Raw genomic sequence first — 21776 nt, forward strand, 5'->3', positions numbered from 1 at the left:
TGTTCCGCAGACCCTGCGCTTGGTGATGACGGTGCCCGTCGCGAAAAGTTGTTGCCGGCAGCGAACGCCGCAAACCTCCGACTGCAACGAAGCTTTGAAAGCACGGACGGCGGCCCGCCACTCGAGCAGCTCCACCGACACGCGCCCTGCACATCCCACGTCGACCACGCGCGCGCTACCCAGACCGCTACATTGCGGGCGATCGGCGCGCTGCCCCCAAACCTAAACCACACAACACCTCAATACCGCCTGCACCATGTCCCGAGCAGCCCGCCGCGAGAGCGGGCCCCAGGCTGCGAAGGGCGCGCAGGCAGTCGAGGACGGCGGTGAGCCACTGCACGCCCGTCTTCAAGCAGCGTTGTCCTTCGAGCCCGCCGAGAGTGCTAACGAGAAGCCCGCTGTGCCAGACATCTGTCCCGTGTGCAAGTCGTCGCGCTACCTCAACCCCAACATGCGCTTCCTCATCAACCCGGAGTGCTACCACCAGATGTGCGAGTCGTGCGTCGACCGCATCTACTCCCACGGCCCCGCCCCCTGCAGGATAGTCGGCTGCGGCAAGACCCTGCGCAAGAACCGCTTCCGGAAGAAGACGTTCGAGGACATCCAGGTCGAGCGCGAGGTCGACATCAGGCGGCGGGTGGCCGCTGTGTAAGTGCTCTGTCCGCGCCAATGGTGGGCCTGCGCTGCTTACGCCATCACCGGTAGCTTCAACCGCCGCGAAGACGAGTTCGAGACGCTCCAAGATTACAACGACTACCTCAACGACGTCGAGGACGTCACGTACGACCTCATCCACCGCATCAACGTCGAGCAGGCCGAGGCCAAGCTCCGCAAGTATGCCGACGCGAACCAAGCCTCCATCAAGGAGAACGAGGTCCTCTCGATGCAGGAGGCCTCGGCGTGGGAGGCACAGCAGGCCGCGGAGAAGGAGCAAGCCCAGCTGCGCCGGGAGGCCGCCCTGCGCGAGAACCAGCAGCTGCAACGCGAGCGCCTCGAGGGCCGCAGGGACGTCATCAACCAGCTCGCCAGCGGCCAGGGCGACGCCTCGAAGATCGCCCAGGTCCACCTCAAGCGCGCCGGCCAGACGCGCATCCAGCCCTCGGGTCCGCGCGTTCCCGCCGGCGCGGCCGCACCCACGCCGTCCAACGGTGCCCCCGGCGGCGGCCTCCTCGACGGCGGGTTCCAGATCAAGGGTCTCAAGAAGAAGGTCGTCCAGGTGGACAGGGCCTTTGATCCCTTCGGTGGCGACGCCGAGACGCGCCAGTACGCCGTCATTCAGGATCGATACGACTGGAATTGGCTGGACGACTACTACTCGAAGCCCGTCTACGCGGCGGGTGGTTGCGATATCCAAGAGTACTATTCCCACGCACTGTGCGATGCCTTCTCCGGCTTCGGCATCTTTGTGCAGGACGAGATTGCAAGCAAAGATGTCACGGACGCCCCGCCGCTAGCTACGCAGGCTGCGGCGGCGGAGGCGGGGGGTGACGTTGCCATGGATGATATTTTCTGAGTTATATACCCGTCAAGCATCGGGCTGGCGTTTATGTGAGGGATGGGCAATGTTGAATGAAAAGCATATGGTTGGCGTTCTAGGATTTTCGGAGTCGAGAAAAGTCACGCCAGTTGTTGGGGTGCGGCGTGCTTCTAGCGCTTGGCGTAGGCAGCATTCTTGATATCAAGGCAGAATCTCATGATCTCTGCCTTGCCATCTGTGTGTTCCAGTGCATTCGTGACACCGATACGCTGTTCCGCGGTATCGCGTGCATGCGGTCGACTTTGACATGCATGCCAGTCAGCTTTGACATGCAGGCGAGCGGGCGCTTCCATCCTTCCCCCCGCTTCTCAAACCCCTGCGGTTTGCTGTAGGCACCGCCAAAAGTGTCGACAATCGGCAGGAAAGGGTAGCACAGCATGGGGCGCCATTGCATCCTGCAAGCATTGGGATGCGGTTGGATTAACAGGTTGACATGGTGCGCCTATCAGCTTGCCTTCTTTGCTTTCATCCCCAGCTACTTAAAAGGTACCGGGGTACGGCGGTCCTCACTTTTTATCTTCCGCCTCTGGTCTAGACGTGCTTGGTCCTCGCTGGGCTGGCTTTCAGTGCTATTCGACCGCCAATCATGCCTCCCAAAATGGTCCCGAAGCAACTCTTCCGGCTGCCAAACCAGTCATCGCCCAAGATCAACATGTCGGTGTATTTAACCAATGCCATTCGAGTGAACAAGGGCAACGCCGAAGGGTGGGCGACGGTCAAGTGGGAAGACATTCGTGAATCGTACCTCCAGGTGTACGAGCGGTCTTGCGGCAAGGACTCCGTGGCTTACAGGAAAGCGCTCGACGAGGTAAAAAAAAAGAAGAAGAAAAAACCCCCCTTCTCGCAATGAGCAACAACTCCAGTTCTGCCCAACAATTCATGCTTCCATGTTCCCTCCCCGTCAAGCCCGACGCTTACGCCGTAGAGCCGGTTTCCCAGGTGCGCTCGCCCGGCCTCCAAGCCCAATTCGAAAAGTACCGGGCCAAAGCCATCGCGCACACGAAGAAGCAGCTGCCGGGCAGCTCGCAAGAGACGTGGAAGACGGAATCGGGCCTCGCCGTGCCGAATCCGCGCGACTGCCGCAAGATCCTGCATCTGAGCTACGGCGGCTGGATAGCCGACGTGGTGGCGTTGAATCCGGACGTGAAGATGGACAAGCGCAAGGCGGACGAGGTTCTGGCGCAGTTCGAAGCGCGGGCCAAAAAGGCTAGGAATGGAGTCAAGCTGTCCAAGACGGAAGAGGGAGTTCTGGGGAGCGTAAGTGTTCTTCTTCTTCTTTGGTTTTCCATTTGTTGGGTGAGGGTTGGCTGATTCTGCTGTGGGCAGCTGCGGAAGGAGGCGAAGCGGTATTGGCAGCAGGACAAAGTTATCGAGAGAAAAATGTCTGAGTGGTGGCCGAAATGAGGCTGTTCGTTCTCAGATCTTTGAAAATTCGGACAGCTTCATCTTCGGTTTCGATAGAGGCAAAGGTAATGCATCTCGCGTAGCCTCCACCGGCAATTGGTATCAGCCGTGTCTGAAACTTTGTGCCTGTCTTCGAGCGTATAGATGACTTGCGTTTCTTGCATTCTACCCTCAGATAAACACCATTCAACGGCATCAATTAGCATGGAAAAGCTCGCATTACTCCTCCCAAGGCATCACCAGTGAACATGCCCATGTACGGTACTGAAATCTTCAAGTCTTGGCTAAGGTGGTATAGACGGATGAAGACTCTGAAAGCAGGTGTCCTGGCTGTCCAATAGATTGTTCGGGAAAGGGTAAGGTGCTGGAAACAGGCACAACGGTAGCCTGAAGTCTCTCGAAGCTGCTGCCTGTCGGTGATTCCGAGGGGTGATGTCTTGGCTTCGACGCGTCATATCTTCAGGATTGTGCGACGCAACCTCTGAAGAAGGGGTAAATCGGTTACATTGGTGCTTGCTGCCTGCAGAAGTAAGGGATATCTGACGGCTGAAGAGAAAGAACAGAACATCTAAGGCTTTCCCATCCATATTTGCGTGAGGTAGTCTTCTGCACTGGTGTACTTGTAATCGGGAAGTAGTTTGTTCCAAGAATCAGACACGGTCCATGCTCCCTGTGCGACGGACCTGAGGAAGGTGATCATGATGTGCCGCGAGATAATCTCTCGATGTTCGTCCGGGAAGCAGGGATGCGTAAGCAAAGGGCACCACGAGCTCTTGAGCTGGCCTTCTCTCAAATCTTCCAATGATACACTTTCTACTCGCATAGGCCCTGCACCGTGTTGGGTTACTATGGCTATCGTCGGGAGAAGGCACTTACCTCTCAACTTCTCACCGAGCCTGATCAGCTCTGCCATGGTGATTTGTGTACCCCTGATGCCGCCGTCTACCGGCCATTTGCCTTCGTACTCGAGTGCTTCTGCGACAACAAACGCCATGTCCTGCACGGTGGTGAGGCAGAGAGAGAAGTCGCCGGCGCCAACTGTGATGGCTCGGCGGTTATCGAAGTCGATGAGCCATGGGCTCATGGACAGGTGTCTCGTGGTGGAATAGGGGAAGCCAAAGTAGTTGGTGAAGAGGCCGGGCTGGAAGATGGTGTATTCTAGTCTCTTGGTCGGGAGTCAACTCGAGGCTCTGGAAGGGAACGCGCTCGCACTCACAGGCCTCCCACTGTTGCATTCCTCGAGGTATTCGCGAATCTCGTCCTTGAATCTGTAGTGCGGGATGCTCCAGTTCAAGCGGCTGCGGTTGAACGAGTCAGGTTTTCGTGTTACGCAGGCCCGGACGGAAACGCTTACCTCCCCCACTCGGACGGGGCAAAGCGCTTGACGCCTGCTTGGATGGAGGCGTCGATGAGGTTCTTCGAGTTCCTCACGGCGCTCATGTAGTCCAGGCCGGTGAAGAAGCACAAGACGACGTCGGTCCCGCGCAAGACCTGGGCCAGCGAGGATTTGTCGGAGTAGTCGACTTGTATCCACTTGATACCCTGCTTGTCGGCGCACGGGCTCTCGGTGGGCTGCTGATGGTCAGCCGAGCGCATTTCCCACGCCGGCAAGGAAACACGTTACCCTCTGCTCGAGGATGGTCACCTCGTGCCGCTTCCTGGCCACAATCTGGTCGATAACCTCACTCGCGACGCCTGCATGGCAAGTGAGCAGCGGCGGCGTTGGATTTGGAGCGGCACATACTTCCAGAGCCACCCGCCACGGCGACTTTGACCATGCTTGGCAGCTTTGTTCGGACGCAGGACGTCGGGGGCACTCATCGAAACTGCGGCCGCCGCAGTGTTTTGCAGGCAGCAAAGGACCGTTTTGAATGCGGAACGCCCGGGTTCGGGAGCGGGGACAGCCGATGTACAGGGTCCGGGTCGGGAGCATCAGTCGTTGTTGGACGGCACTTGCCGCCCGTATCGATCTGCTGCAAATCGGGCAAGGTGGAGCTGGGACGTGGTGTTTTTTGCGTTGCGGAGGCGGTGCTAGCTGCTCTGGCACGCTTACGCGATGGATCAGGGGGCCCTCCTGCGGCGCCAGCTCCGTCGGATATGGTCATTTGCGCTGTCCTGGTTGCGACGAAACAACCGCGAGCTGCGTGTTTGGCTCGTGCCGGCGAGGCGTGGGATCGGCGGTGGAACTAGGTACCGTCGCTGCGGCCTGTTTTGCCGACTCTGTTGGCCACACATGACTTTTGCCTCCTCGCGCGTTCCTGCTTCCCGTTTCGGCAGCTGCCCCTTCCTCTCCGGTCTACGGTGCTGCCCGTGGAGCATGCCGCTGCAGGTCCGCTCACTTGATGCGCTCCCGTGTCAATCTCTCCGGGATCGCTGCCCCGGCCGTGACGATCTTGCCACAGATTTATCAGCTCCGCACCACGAGAACACCTGTCCCCGTTACGCGGATGCCATCGTCCCATCCCTATATTACCGAAGCCCGTCCACACCCCAACGCCACAGCGCTATCTTCCGTGCTGACGCACGCCGGTCCGAGTGCATGCGGGGCTGGCATTGGTTCCCTCTGCTGCCTGATGAAGTTTTGCTGCTGTGTGACATCGGATAGGCCGTCGTAACGCCATAGTCGCAGGACGATCGCTTGGCCGGGCATCTCGTGGCCATGGAAAGTTCCGTCTACCTATCACCACGCTTTCTGGAGCCGGTACGCTTGCCGTTGCTCAAAGATCTACTTGGATCTTAGTCAGGCCGAGAAAGGCAGGAACGGAACACCAACCCACCGTGCTCAGGAACTGGAGTCAAAGAGAAGTCTGCCTCGCTTGGCCGACGCCACGCCTCCAGCACCGCGTCCATTCTCCTGGGTCTGAATCTGAGTCTGAACCGTCTGGTTGGGTCCAGAGCATGGACCTCTGCAACCAGCCAATAGTAGCACAGTGTTCGGAAATGGGGCATATCGTGTAGGAGCTGTGGTAGATGAATGTGATGCTGACTCGGTGCTCAGGACTCAACTACATGATGGCAGGTCAGACATCCATCACGCTCACATTGCTCCACATGACAAACCTGAGCCTAAACCTACACCGTGTCTCTGTACTGGGCAGCGAATTGAGTGCAAGGCCCGGTAGCCCTGGATCGCCGGTCGAGAAGGTTTGCGACGACGGGATGATTCATTTTCCGTACAAAGCTTTCGGCCGTGGTGATGGTTTGCTAGTTGTTCGGTCCCGGAAGCCGGACAAACGACCGAAGGTGGGTGACTTCCCGGGCCATATTGGATCGAGGGAGTTGTGGTTGTTGGTCACAGCCCGTCGAGAAATAATAGTGCCGGTAGCAATGCAGCCGGGTTTTCATGGCTCTTTGTTTGAAGCTGTGAGACGCCGTGTCGACCGGTCAACCGGCCTCTGTACCACCACATGGTCGTTTTGGGTGTCGTGGCACAAGGCCAAGTTCAAGCGCTGCTGTGGATGAGAAGGGAGGGAAGCTTCGGCCCCGGCGACAAGCTCCGAGCTCTTGCTGGGCGACTGAGGTGATTGGTCAATCGGAGCTATGGAGAGCTCCGCAGCCGTCATGGAAGGGACCCCGCATTGCAGCAGGGGCCATGTCCCGCCGTCGGCTTGCGCTTTGCGGCAATCCCACCACCTCTGCCGCACTGCCTCGGCCTCGGCCTCGAATGCTCCCAGCAATCCACGACATCATGGCTCTTCACCGCCGTCATCCCCTTCTGCCGCCCTGATTCTCCGCGCTTCGGTGCTTCCCCGTACTCCAATTCCGTCTCGTTGGGATACTGACAGCAGCAGCAGCAGCAGCAGCAGCTTGAGCCTCCCCGCTTCCCCACACCCCAATGGCCGCCGTCCGTATCGCACCCACGCGCGCCGCGCGCGCCACGAGCCTCCTCCGCACCATCCAGTATACCCACCCGCCAAACTGCCCCTGTCACAGCAACCCCGCCCACCATCACCACCAACCCTCGTCGGCGCACCAGCTGCTCTCGTCCGCACAGCAGTACGGCGCGCGGCACAATGGCGGCAGCCGTCGCAGCTTCGCCACCCCACTCGACACGTCGCAGCAGAAGGAGTACGCGTTCGAGATGGCCGCCTCTTCCATCCGCTTCGGCCCGGGATGCACCAAGGAGGTCGGCATGGACTTCACCAACATGGGTGTCAAGAAGGTCATGGTCGTGACAGACAAGACGGTGCGGAAACTGGATGCCATGAAGCAGGTCCAGGAGGGGTTGGAGCGGGAGGGCATCGCGTTCGAGGTGTTTGACGGGACGAGGGTGGAGCCTAAGGATAGCTCGTGAGTTTCCACTGAGGTCTGAACGCTGCTTAGTGAACGAGAGCTGATCGGACGCAGAATAAAGGAGGCAATTGCGTTCGCGAAACCCTATCAGGCCGATGCTTTCCTGGCAGTCGGAGGTGGATCAGTCATTGACACGGCAAAGCTCATGAACCTTTACACTTCCTTTCCGGGTGAGTGTCCGCGCCCCTGTCCACAGCATCTCCACTCGGGCTGACCCTCGGCGCAGAGGCCGATTTCCTCGACTTCGTTAACGCACCGCTCGGCCGTGGTAAGCCCATCACCTCCAAGCTGAAGCCCCTCATCGCCGTGCCCACGACCGCCGGCACCGGCTCAGAAACGACGGGCACCGCCATCTTCGACCTCGTCTCCAAAAAGGCCAAGACGGGCATCGCGCACCGCAACCTCAAACCCACCCTCGGCATCTGCGACCCCATCAACACGCGCACCATGCCGTCGGCCGTGCACGCCTCGTCCGGCCTCGACGTGCTCTGCCACGCGCTGGAGTCGTGGACGGCCATCCCCTACCACGAGCGCGTGCCGCGGCCGACCAACCCTATCAACCGGCCCGCCTACCAGGGCGCCAACCCCATCTCGGACATCTTCTCGCTGCAGGCGCTGCGCAGCACCGTCAAGTACCTGCCGCGCGCCGTGCGCGACCCGGACGACTGGGAGGCGCAGGAGCAGATGCTGCTGGCGGCCACGCTCGCCGGCGTCGGCTTCGGCAACGCCGGCGTCCACCTCTGCCACGGCATGAGCTACCCCATCTCGGGCCAGAACCCGGCCGGCTACCGCCACGCGGGCTACCAGGTCGACGCCCCCATCATCCCGCACGGCGTGTCGGTCGCCGTCACCGCCCCCGCCGTCTTCCGCTTCACCGGCGCGTCCAACCCCGACCGCCACCTGGCCGCCGCCGAGGCCTTCGGCGTTGATGTTAGTAACGTCAAGCGCGAGAGCGCCGGAGAGGTGCTGGCAGAGGCCCTGGCAAGTTTCCTCGTCGAGCTGGGCGATCAGCCGCGCGGCCTCAAGGCGCTGGGGTTCGCCCCGAAAGACGTCGATGCCCTTGTCGAGGGGACCATTCCCCAGGCGAGGGTGCTGATGCTGGCGCCGAGCTTGGAGATGCGCGAGGTGGAGAGGGAGAGGGAGCAGTTGAGGGGGTTGTTTGAGGAGGCCATGGAGTATTGATGGATACGAGTTGTTTGCTGCTGATGGCCATGTGTGCTGTTGGATTATCTTGACATTGCCGGATGGCCTTGCGTCTATACTTGTTCATGACCGTAACCTAAGGGGTTGCCTAAGGCTACTTTCTCCAGTCGATCTGTTCAACATTACTCTTGAATGCAATGCCACACACCGGTTTTTCGAACGAGCGAGAAGCCTGCGTATTCGGTGGGAGGAAGCGCCGTGGGGACCGCTTGCTGGCTACCCGGCAGATCTCCAAGTGCAGGCAGGCCGTGAAGCTCGTCTCAGCGAGATGAGAACCAGAATGTGGATAGACCGAATGTCCGACTGTCATGGAAAAAGAAAAACTCGGTCGGTTCATGGCGAAATCTCTTTAACTACCTGGGCACGCCAAGCAGCCGAGAATGATGCGGCCGGCTTGCTGGCCGCGAAAATGCCCGAATCTCGAATCGAACGCAGAGAACGTCGATGACTGCGCTGTGAGTGGACCTACCTAGCTCTAGCGAACAAAAAAGAAAAGGGTTTTAAAAAAAAGAACTTTCGTAGCTGAAAGTGGTTTCGATCCACTGTCCTCCGGGTTATGAGCCCGGCGCTGTTGAGGTTGTTAGTCGACTGTTCGAATTGTCGTCGTTCGAGTGGGAACTGCTTACCGCTTCCGCTGCGCCATTCAGCTTTTTTTAAGGGTTGGAATCGCTAGCGTGGTATCTATACTTTACCCGCCGTCTCTTCTCGCTGCACAACATCGTGAGATGCAACGATCATACAAAGAAATGGGAGAAGCTAGTGATGCGGTGTGTCAGCAATATAATGTCATATGCTAAGGCCTTGAGGACCACTTACAAGCGTAAGCTGTGGGTCGAAAATCTTGATTTTTGATGACTCGACGGCTGCGCCTTAGTGAACCTAACTGGGAAAATGAAGTTGGGTGCCACCGCTGACCTCGAACTGAGCGTTATTCACAACGTTGTGGGCTGGAGCATACTTTTGCTGTTTAGAATACATGACAGAATTCCCCCTTCGATCCTTTTTGGTCGCCTCTCTCTATCTGCCTCTAGAATTGCATACATGTACTTATGGAAAGACTAGACCGCCCGGTCGTGGATGGTAAGAGGCTGGTTCAGACAAGGTCGTAGTAAGTGAACTTCAAACTTCACGTTTACCTGCAGCGCGCCCTTGTGGATATGCACAGCACTAGTGATCTGGAAGGATCATTTGCCTACTCGGCATCATCACGTGAGATTTTTGTTCGAAGAGGACTGTTTTGACTAATCACATCTTCTACACCATCGGAGATTTCTATCCTTGTATCCATCATCTGACCTCAGCAGCTTACTTTTGATGCCGCGATTATCAAGCCGGAAATCTTAACAAATCCACGCAGGGCCCTGACATGCCGCGTCGTCTTCTACCGAGTAGCTTCTCTAGCGCTTATCTGTGAGGTTCCTCAGAACCGCCATTCTACGCCTGCAGGTATTGATGTGGCCGCCTTCGAATGGAGAATTTGTCATCCCCATTGTCTCAGCACAAAAATGGGGTGTGAGGCAGAAGGTGCTTTTCTCGACGGAACCTTGCAAGTAGTGCGTCGCTTTAAACTCCTTCGGGGCAATAGAGGCCATGCTTATTGTGCCACGACAATAATGCAAGTGTCCTGCACGTAAGGGCGATATCAATCCCGCTTTGGATTTACCCAGCGGACCCGGATGGCCATTGAGTGTCTAATTCCCAGTACGGCCGGATGTCATCGACTCGGCGCAAACTCGTTGGGGCTCGGGGCAAAGTTCACGCTTGGGCGCCTTGGATCTGGTGCTCGGAGTCGCGCCCGAACGTACGCTGTAAGCAACATTGTTTGGGATTTTTTATGCTCAACATATGGTGGGAGCTGGTAGATTCATGCTAAGATCGACTTGGTCTGAGACAGCGGGCACGATAAGCATTGTTCTTACTCTGCTTCTGCACTACTAGCGTGCAGCGTCTGAGTTTCCGAGACCAGAGCTCAACCTGATCCCTGCTGTCCCAAGGAACAAGACGAGAAAGTCAGCAAGGTGTTACAATTTTTACTTTGCCAAGCCAAGGGCGGGGTACCACCGTTGGATACCCCACACAGTGATAGGGTACATTCCGGAGCCTAATTCAAGGGCTATGCTTGGAAGCACGTAGCTTTTTTCTTCTTCATTCTGTTGCATACCATGAACACCATGGTGGTGCGGCGCAGGAGCGGTGTGTCATGATGACAACGGTTCAGAAGGGGGCCTGGACCAGACGGATCTCCACCAGTTTGCCGGGCCCACCATGACGTTGAGTCCGTAAGCATTCTTTTGATGGGTTGATCAACGTCGGATCCGTTCCGTCTGACCGTCCCGACAAACTAGGGTCTACCTCAAGTAGCTTACGTCGCTTATAAGAATGTGAGCGGGGCGCTTATCATCTGCTGCTTTTCGATCTCACTTCTCCCGCCAAGTGATCAAGCTTCAGCATCAGCATCAGCATCAGCATCATGTCGCCCATTGATAACCCAGCGATCCCCAAGGGCTCGACCGTCCTTGTCACTGGAGCCAATGGCCTGATCGGCTCGCAGGTCGTTGACAAGCTGCTTCAGCTTGGCTACAAGGTCCGCGGAACAGTGAGAGACACGAAGAAGAATGCGTGGATGAGCGAGCTCCTTGATGAGAAATATGGCAAGGGCAAATTTGAGCTTGTCTCTGTCCCAGACATGGCGGTTGAAGGAGCCTTCGACGAGGCCAAGAAAGGTAAGGCTGAAACGTTCTGAGCTTCGAATGTACCGGTGCTGATATTTCCCAGGGGTTACTGCTTTCATTCACGTTGCTTCGGTCTTGTCTTTCGACGCGGATCCGCAGAAAGTGATCCCCCCGGTTATCAACGGAACCTTGGTCGCGGCCAAGGCGGCGGCCAGTGAGCCCAGTGTCAAGCGCTTTGTTCTCACTTCTTCTTCTTGGGCGACTACTATGCCCAAGGCAGACACCAAGATGGTAATGGATGAGAACTCGTGGAACGAAGATGCCGTCAAAGAAGCGTGGAGAGAGGGTGCAGAACCCTCGCAGGCGCTTGGAGCCATCGTCTACGGAGCGAGCAAGACGCAGTCCGAACAGGCCTTGTGGAAATGGGTCAAGGAGACGAACCCGAGCATGACGGTCAACTGCGGTAGGTTGTACTCTCACGTTCGCGGGCTGTTCTATCTGACTCGCGCTATTAGTTCTGCCGTCCTTCAACTTCGGCAAGGCTCTATCCTTCAAGCACCAGGGCCACCCATCCACCTCGGGCTCGGTCCAGGCGATGTGGGAAGGGAACATTGAGCCCTACAGGTTCTTTCCGCCGCGTAAGTTGCCCCACAACCATAGCCAGCACAGTCTTCTGACATAGCCTCTAGAGCATTTCGTCGACGTCGAGGATGCAGCGTGGCTCCATGTTGCAGGAGCAATCCACCCAGATGTCAAGAGTGAGCGCATCTTCGGCGTGGCGGCGCCATACCAGTTCAATGATATTCTCGAGTGGCTGCGCAAGACGTACCCCGACCACAAGTTCCCTGAGGACTTTATGCAAGGTCGCGACCTCACCGAGTGGAAGCCGCGGAGTCGAGCTGAAGCGCTCTTGAAGGAGATGGGCCAGCCTGGCTTCACTAGCATAGAGGAGTCCGTGAAGAAGAACTTGGAAGGGCTAGCTTACTAGGCGCGCTGGTCAAGCTGGGAAAGCGAAGCCAGTATGGCCAAGTCCTGAATACAATGATGATCTTGATGAAGTGTTGAGATTGCCTCCGTGATACCAGGTGGAACGCCGGAGATGGCGGGGAGTGTTGGGAACGCGGAGAGATCGCGTTCTCACGAGGGGACGCGTTCTCTGGGTGAGTGGGGCGCAGGCAGCGACGAAGCGACGCGCGGTTGCCGGGCAACGAGGGCGGTGGCGATAAGAAGTCCGACGCATCAACACCTTGGCCGCCGTCCCTCTCCAAGCTACGCCCGCCAACCCCACCAATCTTTAGCGCCGGGCACCCCAAAGGTTCGTTTCCTCCGCACCCCGTCGATCTGCCTTGCGCTCTGACCCTCATGGGCAACAACAGGAAAGACTCGCGTCGCCGGGCATTTCGGCCTATCAATAACCTCTCGTCGCAAACGAGCCCTTCCTTCTCTCGCCACACCACCACCAGGCTGCAACCTACACGAGCCCACACCAATACAGCTTCGCCTGAAATCCTGCCCAGCTACCCTCGCTTTTCTGGCAAGGTCGAGCAGACAGACTTCCTACGGGCCGGACTCCAAGATCGTCGGCTGCCCGATAGCCCAGGCAGCAGCCTAATTCTCGGAGACGACAGCTCGCTGTTTGACGAGCGCGAACTCGGTACCGAGCTCAGCCCGCATCTACCAAACCCGGAACCACGCTCAAGAAACGTCCCACAACTCGAACGCATCGTCCACACTTCACGGCTCACGTCACAAGGCACAATGGTCAATGAGAGGGAGCCGCCCAGGGCGTCCGGTCAACAGCCGCCAGCACGTCCGGTGTTCGGCGTGGCTAACGAGGGCCCCAAGTTCGGCGAGGCTAGTCCTTTGCGAAACCCGTTGAAGCGGGACAAGTACTCCAATCTCTTCGTCCAGCACAAGCCGGGCGTTTCACGGCCCGAGTTCCACAAGACCAATACTAGGGGTTTCGTTCCTGGCCAACAGCAGGACCAGGATGTCGTCGAGATCCCCAAGCCGGCGGCCCCGAGGCCCCAGACCGTTGGTCCAACTCCAAGGCCCATCTACTCCTCCGCTCACCCAGTGGGAGGTTTCCAGCCGATCAACGCCAACTCCATTCCCGACTTTTCGAAGAAATCGACAATCGATCTGACCAACAGCGACGACGACGAGTTCGACCCTGACGCTGCCATCCGTGACGATCGCTTCGGCGCCGCAGACCCCTTCGCCTATGTCGATGCCAACCAAGCAAGCGAAAACATAAAGAACCTGTTGGAGGGCGCTTTCGACGATGACGAGGACAGACCCAAGACTAGGCTGCGCAAGAGGTCGCAAGCGAAGAAGCGCGCAGACGAGGCGGCCAACAACTTGGCCGACAAATTGAAGGCCTTGGAGGTAAAGGCCCAAGAGAAGGAGAAAGAAGCAGAACCAGAGGAAGAGGAAGAGGAGGATGACGGTACCGTAGACGGTCTAGCTGTCAAGCTCCTCCCCCACCAAGTCGATGGCGTTTCGTGGATGATGGACAAGGAAGTTGGCCAGCGCAAGAAGAATGGAGTTTTGCCCAAGGGTGGTATCCTTGCTGATGACATGGGTCTTGGTAAGACCATCCAGGCACTTGCCCTCATTCTTACCAACCCTCGCCCGGACCCCGAGGAACCCTCGGAAGAGAAGCCCAAGGACAAGAAAAAGAAACTCCCATCGACAGTCTGCAGGAGCACATTGGTCGTCGCTCCGCTCGCGCTTATCAAGCAGTGGGAGAGCGAGGTCAAGACGAAGGTTCTGTCTTCTCACAAGCTAAAGGTTCTCGTGCACCATGGCCCTTCGCGCACCAAGCGGGCCGATGAGCTGAAGAAGTATGACATTGTCGTTACCACCTACCAAATCCTCGCTTCGGAACATGCTGCTAGCTCGGACGGGCCCGACGGCCCCAAGATCGGATGTTACGGCGTGCATTGGTACCGCGTCATGCTTGATGAGGCTCACAGCATCAAGAACCGCAACGCAAAGATGACACAGGCTTCCTATGCTCTTAGATCGCACTACCGTTGGTGCCTGACCGGCACTCCCATGCAAAACAACCTTGACGAGCTGCAGAGCTTGATTAGGTTCCTGCGGATCAAGCCGTACGACGAGCTCAGCCGCTGGAAGAACGACATCGCAGGCCCAATGAAGAGCGGTCGCGGAAACCTTGCCATGCGCAGGCTACAGGTGTTTTTGAAAGCCTTCATGAAGCGTAGGACCAAAGACGTACTGAAGCAGGCGGGCGCACTTAACCCTGGTGGAAAGCCCACCGCAGAGGGCGAGAAGAGCGAAGGTTTCAGGATCGTGGGGCGCAAGATCGAGACTGTCGTTGCCGAATTCAGCCCAGAAGAGCGCAGCTTCTACGATCGTCTGGCAGACAGGGCACAAAGCCGTCTCAATGAGATGATGGGTGGAGAGAAGGCTGATTATATTGGCGCTTTGGTTCTGCTCCTACGTCTGAGACAGGCTTGTAACCACCCCGAGCTTGTTGGCGGCCAGGTCGGCAAGGACAAGGATGCCATCAACGGCGCGGGCACTGGCATCCCCAAGGAGATGCAGACTCCGAGAAAACCCAGAGCAGAGGAGGCCAAGGAGCTGGATGACCTTGCGGACTTGTTCGGCGGTATCAGCGTGGCGACGAAGCATTGCGACGTCTGCCAAATTGAACTCTCGAAGTCTGAAGCTTCTGCTGGTGCTGTGAGATGCGCAGACTGCGACGCCGACCTCGCAGCTCAGAAATCGAGGCACAAGAAGAAGAAGCACGGATCGAAAAAGGCCAAGAAGGAGATTGTCGAGGATGAGGATGATAGTGATGAGGACGAATCTCCCGTGAAGCCTACCAAGCTCATGCGCAAGAAGAGGGTTGTTCTGGACAGCGACGACGAAGACGAGGAGGGCGAGTGGCTCGTTCCCGAGGACCAGCGTGAGAGTGAAGACCTTGGTAAAGCCGGCGGCACCGACGACGAAAATGCGGAAGGCGGCGGTGACTCGTTGGGGTCTGATGACTCGGAGACTGACGATGACGAACCCGAGACACCTTCGAAGAAGAAGAAGGTCATCGACCTCGTTTCATCAGAAGGCGAGCAGCAAACGCCAGAGTCTACTTCAGAATCGGAGGAAGAAGATGACGACGAGGAGTCCGAAGCAGAGAGCTACGAAGCCTCGGACGAGGACCAGGGCCCAGTTCCCTCCACCAAGATCCTTCGGTTGCTGGACATCCTCGACAAGGAGACTCCGGATCACAAGGTCATCGTCTTCAGCCAGTTTACGTCTATGTTGGACCTCATCGAGCCCTTCCTCCGCAAGGCCGGTCACCGCTTCACCCGCTACGACGGCAGCATGCGTAACGATCTCCGTGAAGCCTCCCTCAGCAAGCTCCGCAACGACCGCGGCACACGCGTGCTCCTTTGCAGTCTCAAGTGCGGCTCGCTCGGCCTCAACCTCACGGCAGCCTCGCGCGTCGTCATCCTCGAGCCCTTCTGGAACCCCTTCGTCGAGGAACAAGCCATCGACCGCGTGCACCGGCTCAACCAGACGGTCGACGTGGTCGTCTACAAACTCACGATCCAGAAGACGGTCGAGGAGCGCATCCTGGACCTGCAGGAGGCCAAGCGCAAGCTCGCCGAAGCCGCCATCGAGGGCGGCAAGGCCATCAACAAGCTCAGCATGCGCGACATCATGAACCTCTTCCGCCGCGAGGCCGAGCACGAGCATCCCGTCGACACGCACGACATGGAGTTTGGCGGCACCGGCGCGTTCAAGGGCGTCCTCGGGCGCGCGATCGAGGGGCAGGAGAGTGCGGCGGGGGAGATGAATGCTAGGGATTGGAGTCGGGCGAGGCAGGGGAACGAGAAGAAGGCGAGTGGCGGGCGGGCCGAACATGCCGTTTATGGAAGGAGGTAGAGAGCTTCTTCGGTCTTGGACTACTTATTGCTCGTGCCCTTTGTGTTTTTCGACTTCTTCTTCTTCTTCTTCTTCTTCTTCTTCTTCTTCTTCTGGTTGGTTGGATGGTCTAGGGAAGTCTTGTTCCGGGTTGGGAAGGTTCGGTTTATGATTAAAATGGGTTCGGGTGCATTGTTACGATAGAAGCTTTGAGGCATGATGAGATGACAATTGGATTTGCGATTCTTTCGGATGCGCCGAAATGTCTATCGATGGAAGCAGTCTACTACCTTCTAAAGGAACAAGACCGGGGGTGTTACGTGTGTTAGAGAGGAATTGGTTGTTTGGCCGTACCTGCAGCGTGTTGCCAAATTGGGTATCCCATGGACTCGGCGCCAGGTTCGCAACCCACGACTTTACCCGGCAGGTATTCAATTGCGCAAATTAATATGTTAGGCCGAAGAGTCGAAGTCAATGCAAAATTACATTGGATAATAGCACGTCACGGCTATCTGATCACCGCTGCATTGTATGTCAGCGGCGACATGGGTGTACTACAGAAAGCTGACAACAAGGTGCCAGCAAGACTCCTCTTTGGCGGAAAGCACATCTGCGCAGCATCTGCAATCAAAAGCGTGACGTGTTGGTGGCAGCTGCGTGGGGTGACAGCATGATTGGTAGCCAGTGCCGTCCCGCGGAGGCGTGGGGTAGCGGGAGCGGGGTAAGGATCTCGGACGCATTGGGTAAGTACGCCTGCAAAACACCTCTCCGGACCTGACCGAGACGTTGAGATGTGCAGCAAGGTCTCAGCTGATCCCCAGGGACCGCCGGTGTTGACTGGGCATTCTCTCAAAAAGACGCTTGGCCACTTGTACATCGCTCCGAACCTACCATCCTCCCATCTCCTCCCAGAACACCTTCTGAGTTTGGCAGAAACTACCACGTGAAGATGCCTATCGCTGTGTCGTCGTCGAACGGTGCAGAGACGCCTCGTCCCAAAATCCTGATCACGGAAAAGGTCTCTCCAGATGGACTGGCGCTACTTAAAGGGAATTTCGAAGTGCACGAGTGGAAGGGCTTGTCTCCGGAGCAGCTCAGGGAAATCATTCCGGGCTACGAAGCTTTGATTGTGCGCTCTGAGACGAAAGTCACCGCAGATCTGCTTTCGGTTGCAACAAAGCTCAAGGTCGTTGCCAGGGCTGGTGTTGGTGTCGACAATGTATTCCGACCCCTGACTGTGAGAATATGGCTCAACAGTTCTGACCCCTGCACCAGGTCGACGTCAAAAGCGCAACGAAGCGTGGTGTCATTGTCGTCAACAGCCCTAGCGGCAACATTGGTGCCGCTGCGGAGCATACCATCGCGTGTGCGTCAGATCCAACCACCCACTGCCTTTACCTTGCTGACATATCGCAGTGATGATGGCCGTAGCTCGTAACATCGGTGATGCTTGCGCAAGCCTGAAGGCGGGCAAGTGGGAACGCAGCAGACTTGTTGGCATCGAACTGAAGGGCAAGACGCTGGCCATCGTAGGAGCGGGCAAAGGCAAGCAGCAACCATGCACGACGAGCTCCGTTCTGACACCGTCACAGTCGGCATCACCGTCGCCCGGATCGCCAATGGATTCGGAATGAAGGTCATCGCGTACGATCCATACGCCAACCCTCAAATAGCAGCGGCGGCATCCGTCGAGCTCAAAGACAGCCTGGACGAACTGCTCACCGCCGCCGACTTCTTCACCATCCACACGCCCCTAATCGCCTCGACCAAGGGCATGATCGGCACGAACGAGCTCTCCAAAATGAAGCCCACCGCCCGCCTCCTGAACGTCGCCCGCGGCGGCGTCATCGACGAAGCGGCCCTCCTCGCCGCCCTCGACGCCGGCACCGTCGCCGGCGCCGCCATCGACGTCTTCACCACCGAGCCGCCCGCGCCGGGGTCGCCGGCCGCGCAGCTAGTCGCGCACCCCAAGGTCGTCGCAACGCCGCACCTCGGCGCGTCGACGGTCGAGGCGCAGGAAAACGTCTCCATCGACGTGTGCGAGCAAGTCGTCGCCATCCTAGCGGGCGAGCTGCCGCGCAGCGCCGTCAACGCGCCGCTCATCCTGCCCGAGGAGTACCGCACGCTCGCCCCCTTCGTCAGCCTGGTCGAGAAGATGGGGTCGCTGTACACGCAGCACTACAGCGCGCGGCAGCGGCAGCGCTCCTCCTCGTCATCCTCCTCCTTCCGCACCACCTTCGACCTCACCTACCATGGCCACCTGGCTAATTCCCTCAACACCACCAAGCCCCTCTTCGCCGCCCTGATCAAAGGCCTCCTCGCCCCCATCACGTCCGCGCCCGCAGACGGCGGGCCCAACGTCAACATCGTCAACGCCGAGCTTGTCGCCAAGGAGCGCGGCATCCTCGTCAACGAGCGCCGCGCCCGCGCCGACGACGACGAGGGCGAGGCCGCGTCCGGCTTCGCGAGCAGCGTCACGCTGCGCGCGCGGCCCTCCTCTGCGCGGCGGGGGTCCTCGGTGTCGGGCGGCGTGCGGCCGAGCTTCACGCGCGGCAACACCGGTGGTGGTGGGCATAGCAGAACCGACAGTGCCGTCGAAGGAGGCGGCGATGCCGAAGGAGGAGGCGGTGGTGGCGGTGTTAATGACGACGAACAGGTCATCCAGGGCTTCGTGTCGGCGAACACGCCGCACATCTCGCGCCTCGACCGCTTCGCCACGGCGGCCAACTTCGTGCCCCGCGGCACCATGCTGATCTGCCGCAATTTCGATAGTTGCGGGAAGATTGGGTTCGTCGGGAACAGGCTGGGCGCGGCGGGCGTGAATATCTCGAGCATGATTGTGGCGCCGTTGGTGGTGCAGAAGAGGGACGGTGGTGGCGGCGGCGGCGTGGGGGAGGTCGAGGAGAAGGGCGACGAGGCGCTGATGATTTTGGGCGTGGATGGGCCGGTTGGGGAGGAGGTGGTGAAGAGCTTGATTGGGGGCGAGGGCGTGTTGGAGGCGAGCGTTGTGACGTTTTGATTCAAGTGTATGTGGCCTTCCTCGTCTTTGGGGGATGGGGGGTTGTTGGTGGTTGACGAGTTGTCAGTGTCGAAATTGGACGATGAGCAGCAAACCTCGCGACCCCTCAACGGGCAGCGCCAGCATGGTCACCAAAATGGAGCAATCGAACTTGAGATGCCGGCCGTATCGGAAGGAAACAAGAGCAGTATAGTATTGCGGCTATTCGAAATATTCTTCTAGCTTTTACCGCTGACTGCGATACATACATTCACTCAAACCATCCTAACAGCCAAACAGAAGAAGTCACCTCAACCAACCTTGCCTGCACTCACGCCTTAAAAGTTGAAACTTTCCGACACAACCTCCCCCCTCCCCGCCAACCACGCCACCACCTGCTTATGCAACGCCGTCCCCGCGCACAAGTACCACCTCTCGCTCTCCACCTCCCGCAAATCGTCTTCCTCCAACCTCCTCCCCTCCACCACCGCCGCCTGCCCCCTAAGCCCCTCCACCACACCGTCCACATCGCCATCGCCATCCCCACCGCCACCGCCACCACCACCCCTCGTCGTGAGAAACACCCTCGCCCCCCTCGCCAGCCCCGGCCACCGCCGAAACACGTCCCCCACAAGCGCGGCGTCGGCGCGTCTTAGCGTCCAAAAGAGCGCGACGCTTGCCGGGTCGAGGCCGGAAGCGCCCGCGAGTTCAGCCAGCAGCGGCGTGACGCCGACGCCACCAGCAACAAAAGGCGTGAGTCCCGCCGTTGCGCCAGCAGCAGCTCTGACCCTGAACTCACCCCCGCCGAAGCCGCGGACAGGCAGAACCAGACCGGCGCGCTCGGACGTATTAAACAGAAGCCCGGTGACGGGCCCGTGGCGGCGAACGGTGATGGCGAACTGCGTCGAGGGACGAACGACGACGCCTTCGTCGCCATCATCCCAGCCATCCGCCCACGTGACGGTAAACGTGCGCACAAAGTCGTCGTTCAGGCTCGCGGGGTCGTCGTCGCGCATGTGGCTGTAGCCGGCGTCCAGCTCGTTCGACGCGTCCAGCGCGACCCACTGCCCGCGCGCGACGGCCGCCGGCGCGCTGAGGGCGAACGTGAAGCGCGCGATCGACGCCGGCCCGGGCGTGATGGCTTCTCTGTTGCTCAGCGTCGCCGTGAGCTCCTCCTGTTCCTGCTCCTGTGCCTGTTGGCCGGCGGAAGACAGGAGGTTGCCTTCGGCCGCGAGCAGCCGCACCGGCGGGTTGTACGGCGACATGCCCAGCATCTTCTTCTCTTCGTCTGTACCTGTTTTTGGGACAGCAGCGGCGTTCCCCGCGCCCGCGGCGGCAGGCGTCCCGCGAAACGGCAGCCCGCGCCGCACCAGGCGCGCAGCCGTCAGAGTCACGGCGACGGCGAGGGTCGAGCGCGGCAGCAGCGCGGCGGCCGCCTTGCCGGCGTGGATGCGCGCCGTGCCCGTCGCGTAGAGGACGTCGCCGGTGGCGAAGTCCGGGAAGCAGAGGCCGGCGAGCGGCGTGGTGTGCAGGTTGCCGAGGGTTTGGTACAGCCGGTTGCCCGAGTATTCGGGGTAGACGAGCGTGGTCGGGGAGGAGGGATCGGAAGACGGCAGGATGCGGACGAAGCCGGCGGGCCCGCCGCGGTGGTTGACGTCCATGTCGTGGGTGGTGGCGTTGGCGCTGGAGATGAAGAAGAGGTCGGCTTTGGCGATGAGGGCGCGGGCGGTGGGCGTGAGGGTGGGCGAGGAGGAGAGGAGGACGGGGTGGGGGGTTGCGGGGGTGATGGTTTTGGAGTTGAGGTACTTGGGGCAGTTGCCTGGTAGGTAGTGTAGGGTCAAGTCAGTCTGAGCTGTGTTCTTGGAATGGTGGGGGGAGGGTAGCTGAGCGGGGGTGAAGTGAAGGGGGACAAGAAAAGGACATGATTGCAGCAAGGACGTAAGGGCTAAAGAGCCATAATATCAAGAGGAGCAGCGGTCAAAAAGAAATGTCCCCGGCTGGGAGTTAAACCCAGGACCATGTCGACTGCTTTACCTTGCCCATCTAGTCCCTGTAGTGGCTCTAGACAAGCACGTCTCCGCTGGATTCGTAGCGACAGTGCTCTACCATTGAGCTACCGGGGACAAGAGAAGTGGATACCTGGACAACTTATAAATAGAAACAGGGCGCTCCTGGGCATCCGCAGCCGCCCCACCTGTGGCCACTGTCCACTGCCGCAACGGGAGCGCAGAATGCCTGAGTGTGTGGTCGGGGGGAGAGAAAGAAAGAAACGCGCGCACTCACCGAGGCTCTGCTCCACCTTGACCACCAACTGCATCTCACCCGCCCCATCAGCATCATCAGCATCTCCCTCTCCTCCCCCATCTCTCTCGTCCGCAACCCCACCACCGCCCTTCCCCAAACTCGCCACCACCATCCTCCCAAACACCTTCACCCTCTTCCTCGTCACCAAATCAATCGGCAACCCCGCCACCATCCTGCCCGCCCTTCCTTCGTCCCTCACCACCTCCCCCTCGGATTTCCCGTCCGCCAGCGCCTGCGCCACGGGATCGAAGCGGCGGTCGACGGGGGCGCGCACGCCGAAGATGCCGTTGCCGAGCGGCTGCGCGAAGCCCGGCTCGCCGCCCCAGACGGTGGCCCAGGGACGGCCGTCGGCGTCGAGGGCGCCGAGGGCGATGGTGGGGGCGCGGGCGAGCATGGTGGCGGCCTGCGGCGTCATGAACGACGAGGTGGGGTTGTCGGTGTCGGGCGGCGTGTGCAGGAGGGTCTGCAT

General features: G+C 59.1%; 8 protein-coding genes and 1 non-coding gene across 9 annotated transcripts; 6 read left to right on the forward strand and 3 right to left on the reverse strand.

Moving 5' to 3' along the window:
• Positions 1–256: 256 nt before the first annotated feature.
• On the forward strand, positions 257–1513 carry TFB3 (TFIIH/NER complex subunit; the record flags this gene model as incomplete). Its single annotated transcript, XM_066780513.1, has 2 exons — positions 257–648; positions 706–1513. 2 exons carry the CDS (start codon positions 257–259, stop codon positions 1511–1513), a joined length of 1200 nt encoding a protein of 399 aa, XP_066629742.1.
• A 622-nt stretch (positions 1514–2135) lies between these two features.
• On the forward strand, positions 2136–2941 carry SLS55_009110 (uncharacterized protein; the record flags this gene model as incomplete). Its single annotated transcript, XM_066780514.1, has 3 exons — positions 2136–2345; positions 2444–2794; positions 2864–2941. The coding sequence occupies 3 exons, from the start codon at positions 2136–2138 to the stop codon at positions 2939–2941; spliced, it is 639 nt and encodes a 212-aa protein (XP_066629743.1).
• A 568-nt stretch (positions 2942–3509) lies between these two features.
• Positions 3510–4719, reverse strand: SLS55_009111 (uncharacterized protein; the record flags this gene model as incomplete). The annotated part of the gene is made up of 6 exons (XM_066780515.1): positions 3510–3769; positions 3818–4099; positions 4169–4239; positions 4296–4513; positions 4566–4636; positions 4686–4719. 6 exons carry the CDS (start codon positions 4717–4719, stop codon positions 3510–3512), a joined length of 936 nt encoding a protein of 311 aa, XP_066629744.1.
• Positions 4720–6776: 2057 nt separating this feature from the next.
• Positions 6777–8416, forward strand: SLS55_009112 (uncharacterized protein; the record flags this gene model as incomplete). The annotated part of the gene is made up of 3 exons (XM_066780516.1): positions 6777–7231; positions 7289–7404; positions 7461–8416. The coding sequence occupies 3 exons, from the start codon at positions 6777–6779 to the stop codon at positions 8414–8416; spliced, it is 1527 nt and encodes a 508-aa protein (XP_066629745.1).
• A 540-nt stretch (positions 8417–8956) lies between these two features.
• Positions 8957–9086, reverse strand: SLS55_009113. Its single transcript has one exon. It is a non-coding gene; the product is annotated as a tRNA-Met (tRNA).
• Positions 9087–10907: 1821 nt separating this feature from the next.
• On the forward strand, positions 10908–12097 carry SLS55_009114 (uncharacterized protein; the record flags this gene model as incomplete). Its single annotated transcript, XM_066780517.1, has 4 exons — positions 10908–11160; positions 11213–11572; positions 11625–11747; positions 11799–12097. The coding sequence occupies 4 exons, from the start codon at positions 10908–10910 to the stop codon at positions 12095–12097; spliced, it is 1035 nt and encodes a 344-aa protein (XP_066629746.1).
• Positions 12098–12471: 374 nt separating this feature from the next.
• SLS55_009115 (uncharacterized protein) lies at positions 12472–16026 on the forward strand (the record flags this gene model as incomplete). Its single annotated transcript, XM_066780518.1, has 1 exon — positions 12472–16026. The coding sequence occupies one exon, from the start codon at positions 12472–12474 to the stop codon at positions 16024–16026; it is 3555 nt and encodes a 1184-aa protein (XP_066629747.1).
• Positions 16027–16954: 928 nt separating this feature from the next.
• SLS55_009116 (uncharacterized protein) lies at positions 16955–19024 on the forward strand (the record flags this gene model as incomplete). The annotated part of the gene is made up of 3 exons (XM_066780519.1): positions 16955–17242; positions 17281–17371; positions 17598–19024. 3 exons carry the CDS (start codon positions 16955–16957, stop codon positions 19022–19024), a joined length of 1806 nt encoding a protein of 601 aa, XP_066629748.1.
• A 317-nt stretch (positions 19025–19341) lies between these two features.
• On the reverse strand, positions 19342–21046 carry SLS55_009117 (uncharacterized protein; the record flags this gene model as incomplete). Its single annotated transcript, XM_066780520.1, has 2 exons — positions 19342–20886; positions 21038–21046. 2 exons carry the CDS (start codon positions 21044–21046, stop codon positions 19342–19344), a joined length of 1554 nt encoding a protein of 517 aa, XP_066629749.1.
• Positions 21047–21776: the final 730 nt, after the last annotated feature.

The sequence above is a fragment of the Diplodia seriata genome (genome assembly GCF_021436955.1).
Source record: "Diplodia seriata strain FDS-637 chromosome Unknown scaffold_9, whole genome shotgun sequence".
In the NCBI taxonomy this organism is placed as follows: Eukaryota; Fungi; Ascomycota; class Dothideomycetes; order Botryosphaeriales; family Botryosphaeriaceae; genus Diplodia; species Diplodia seriata.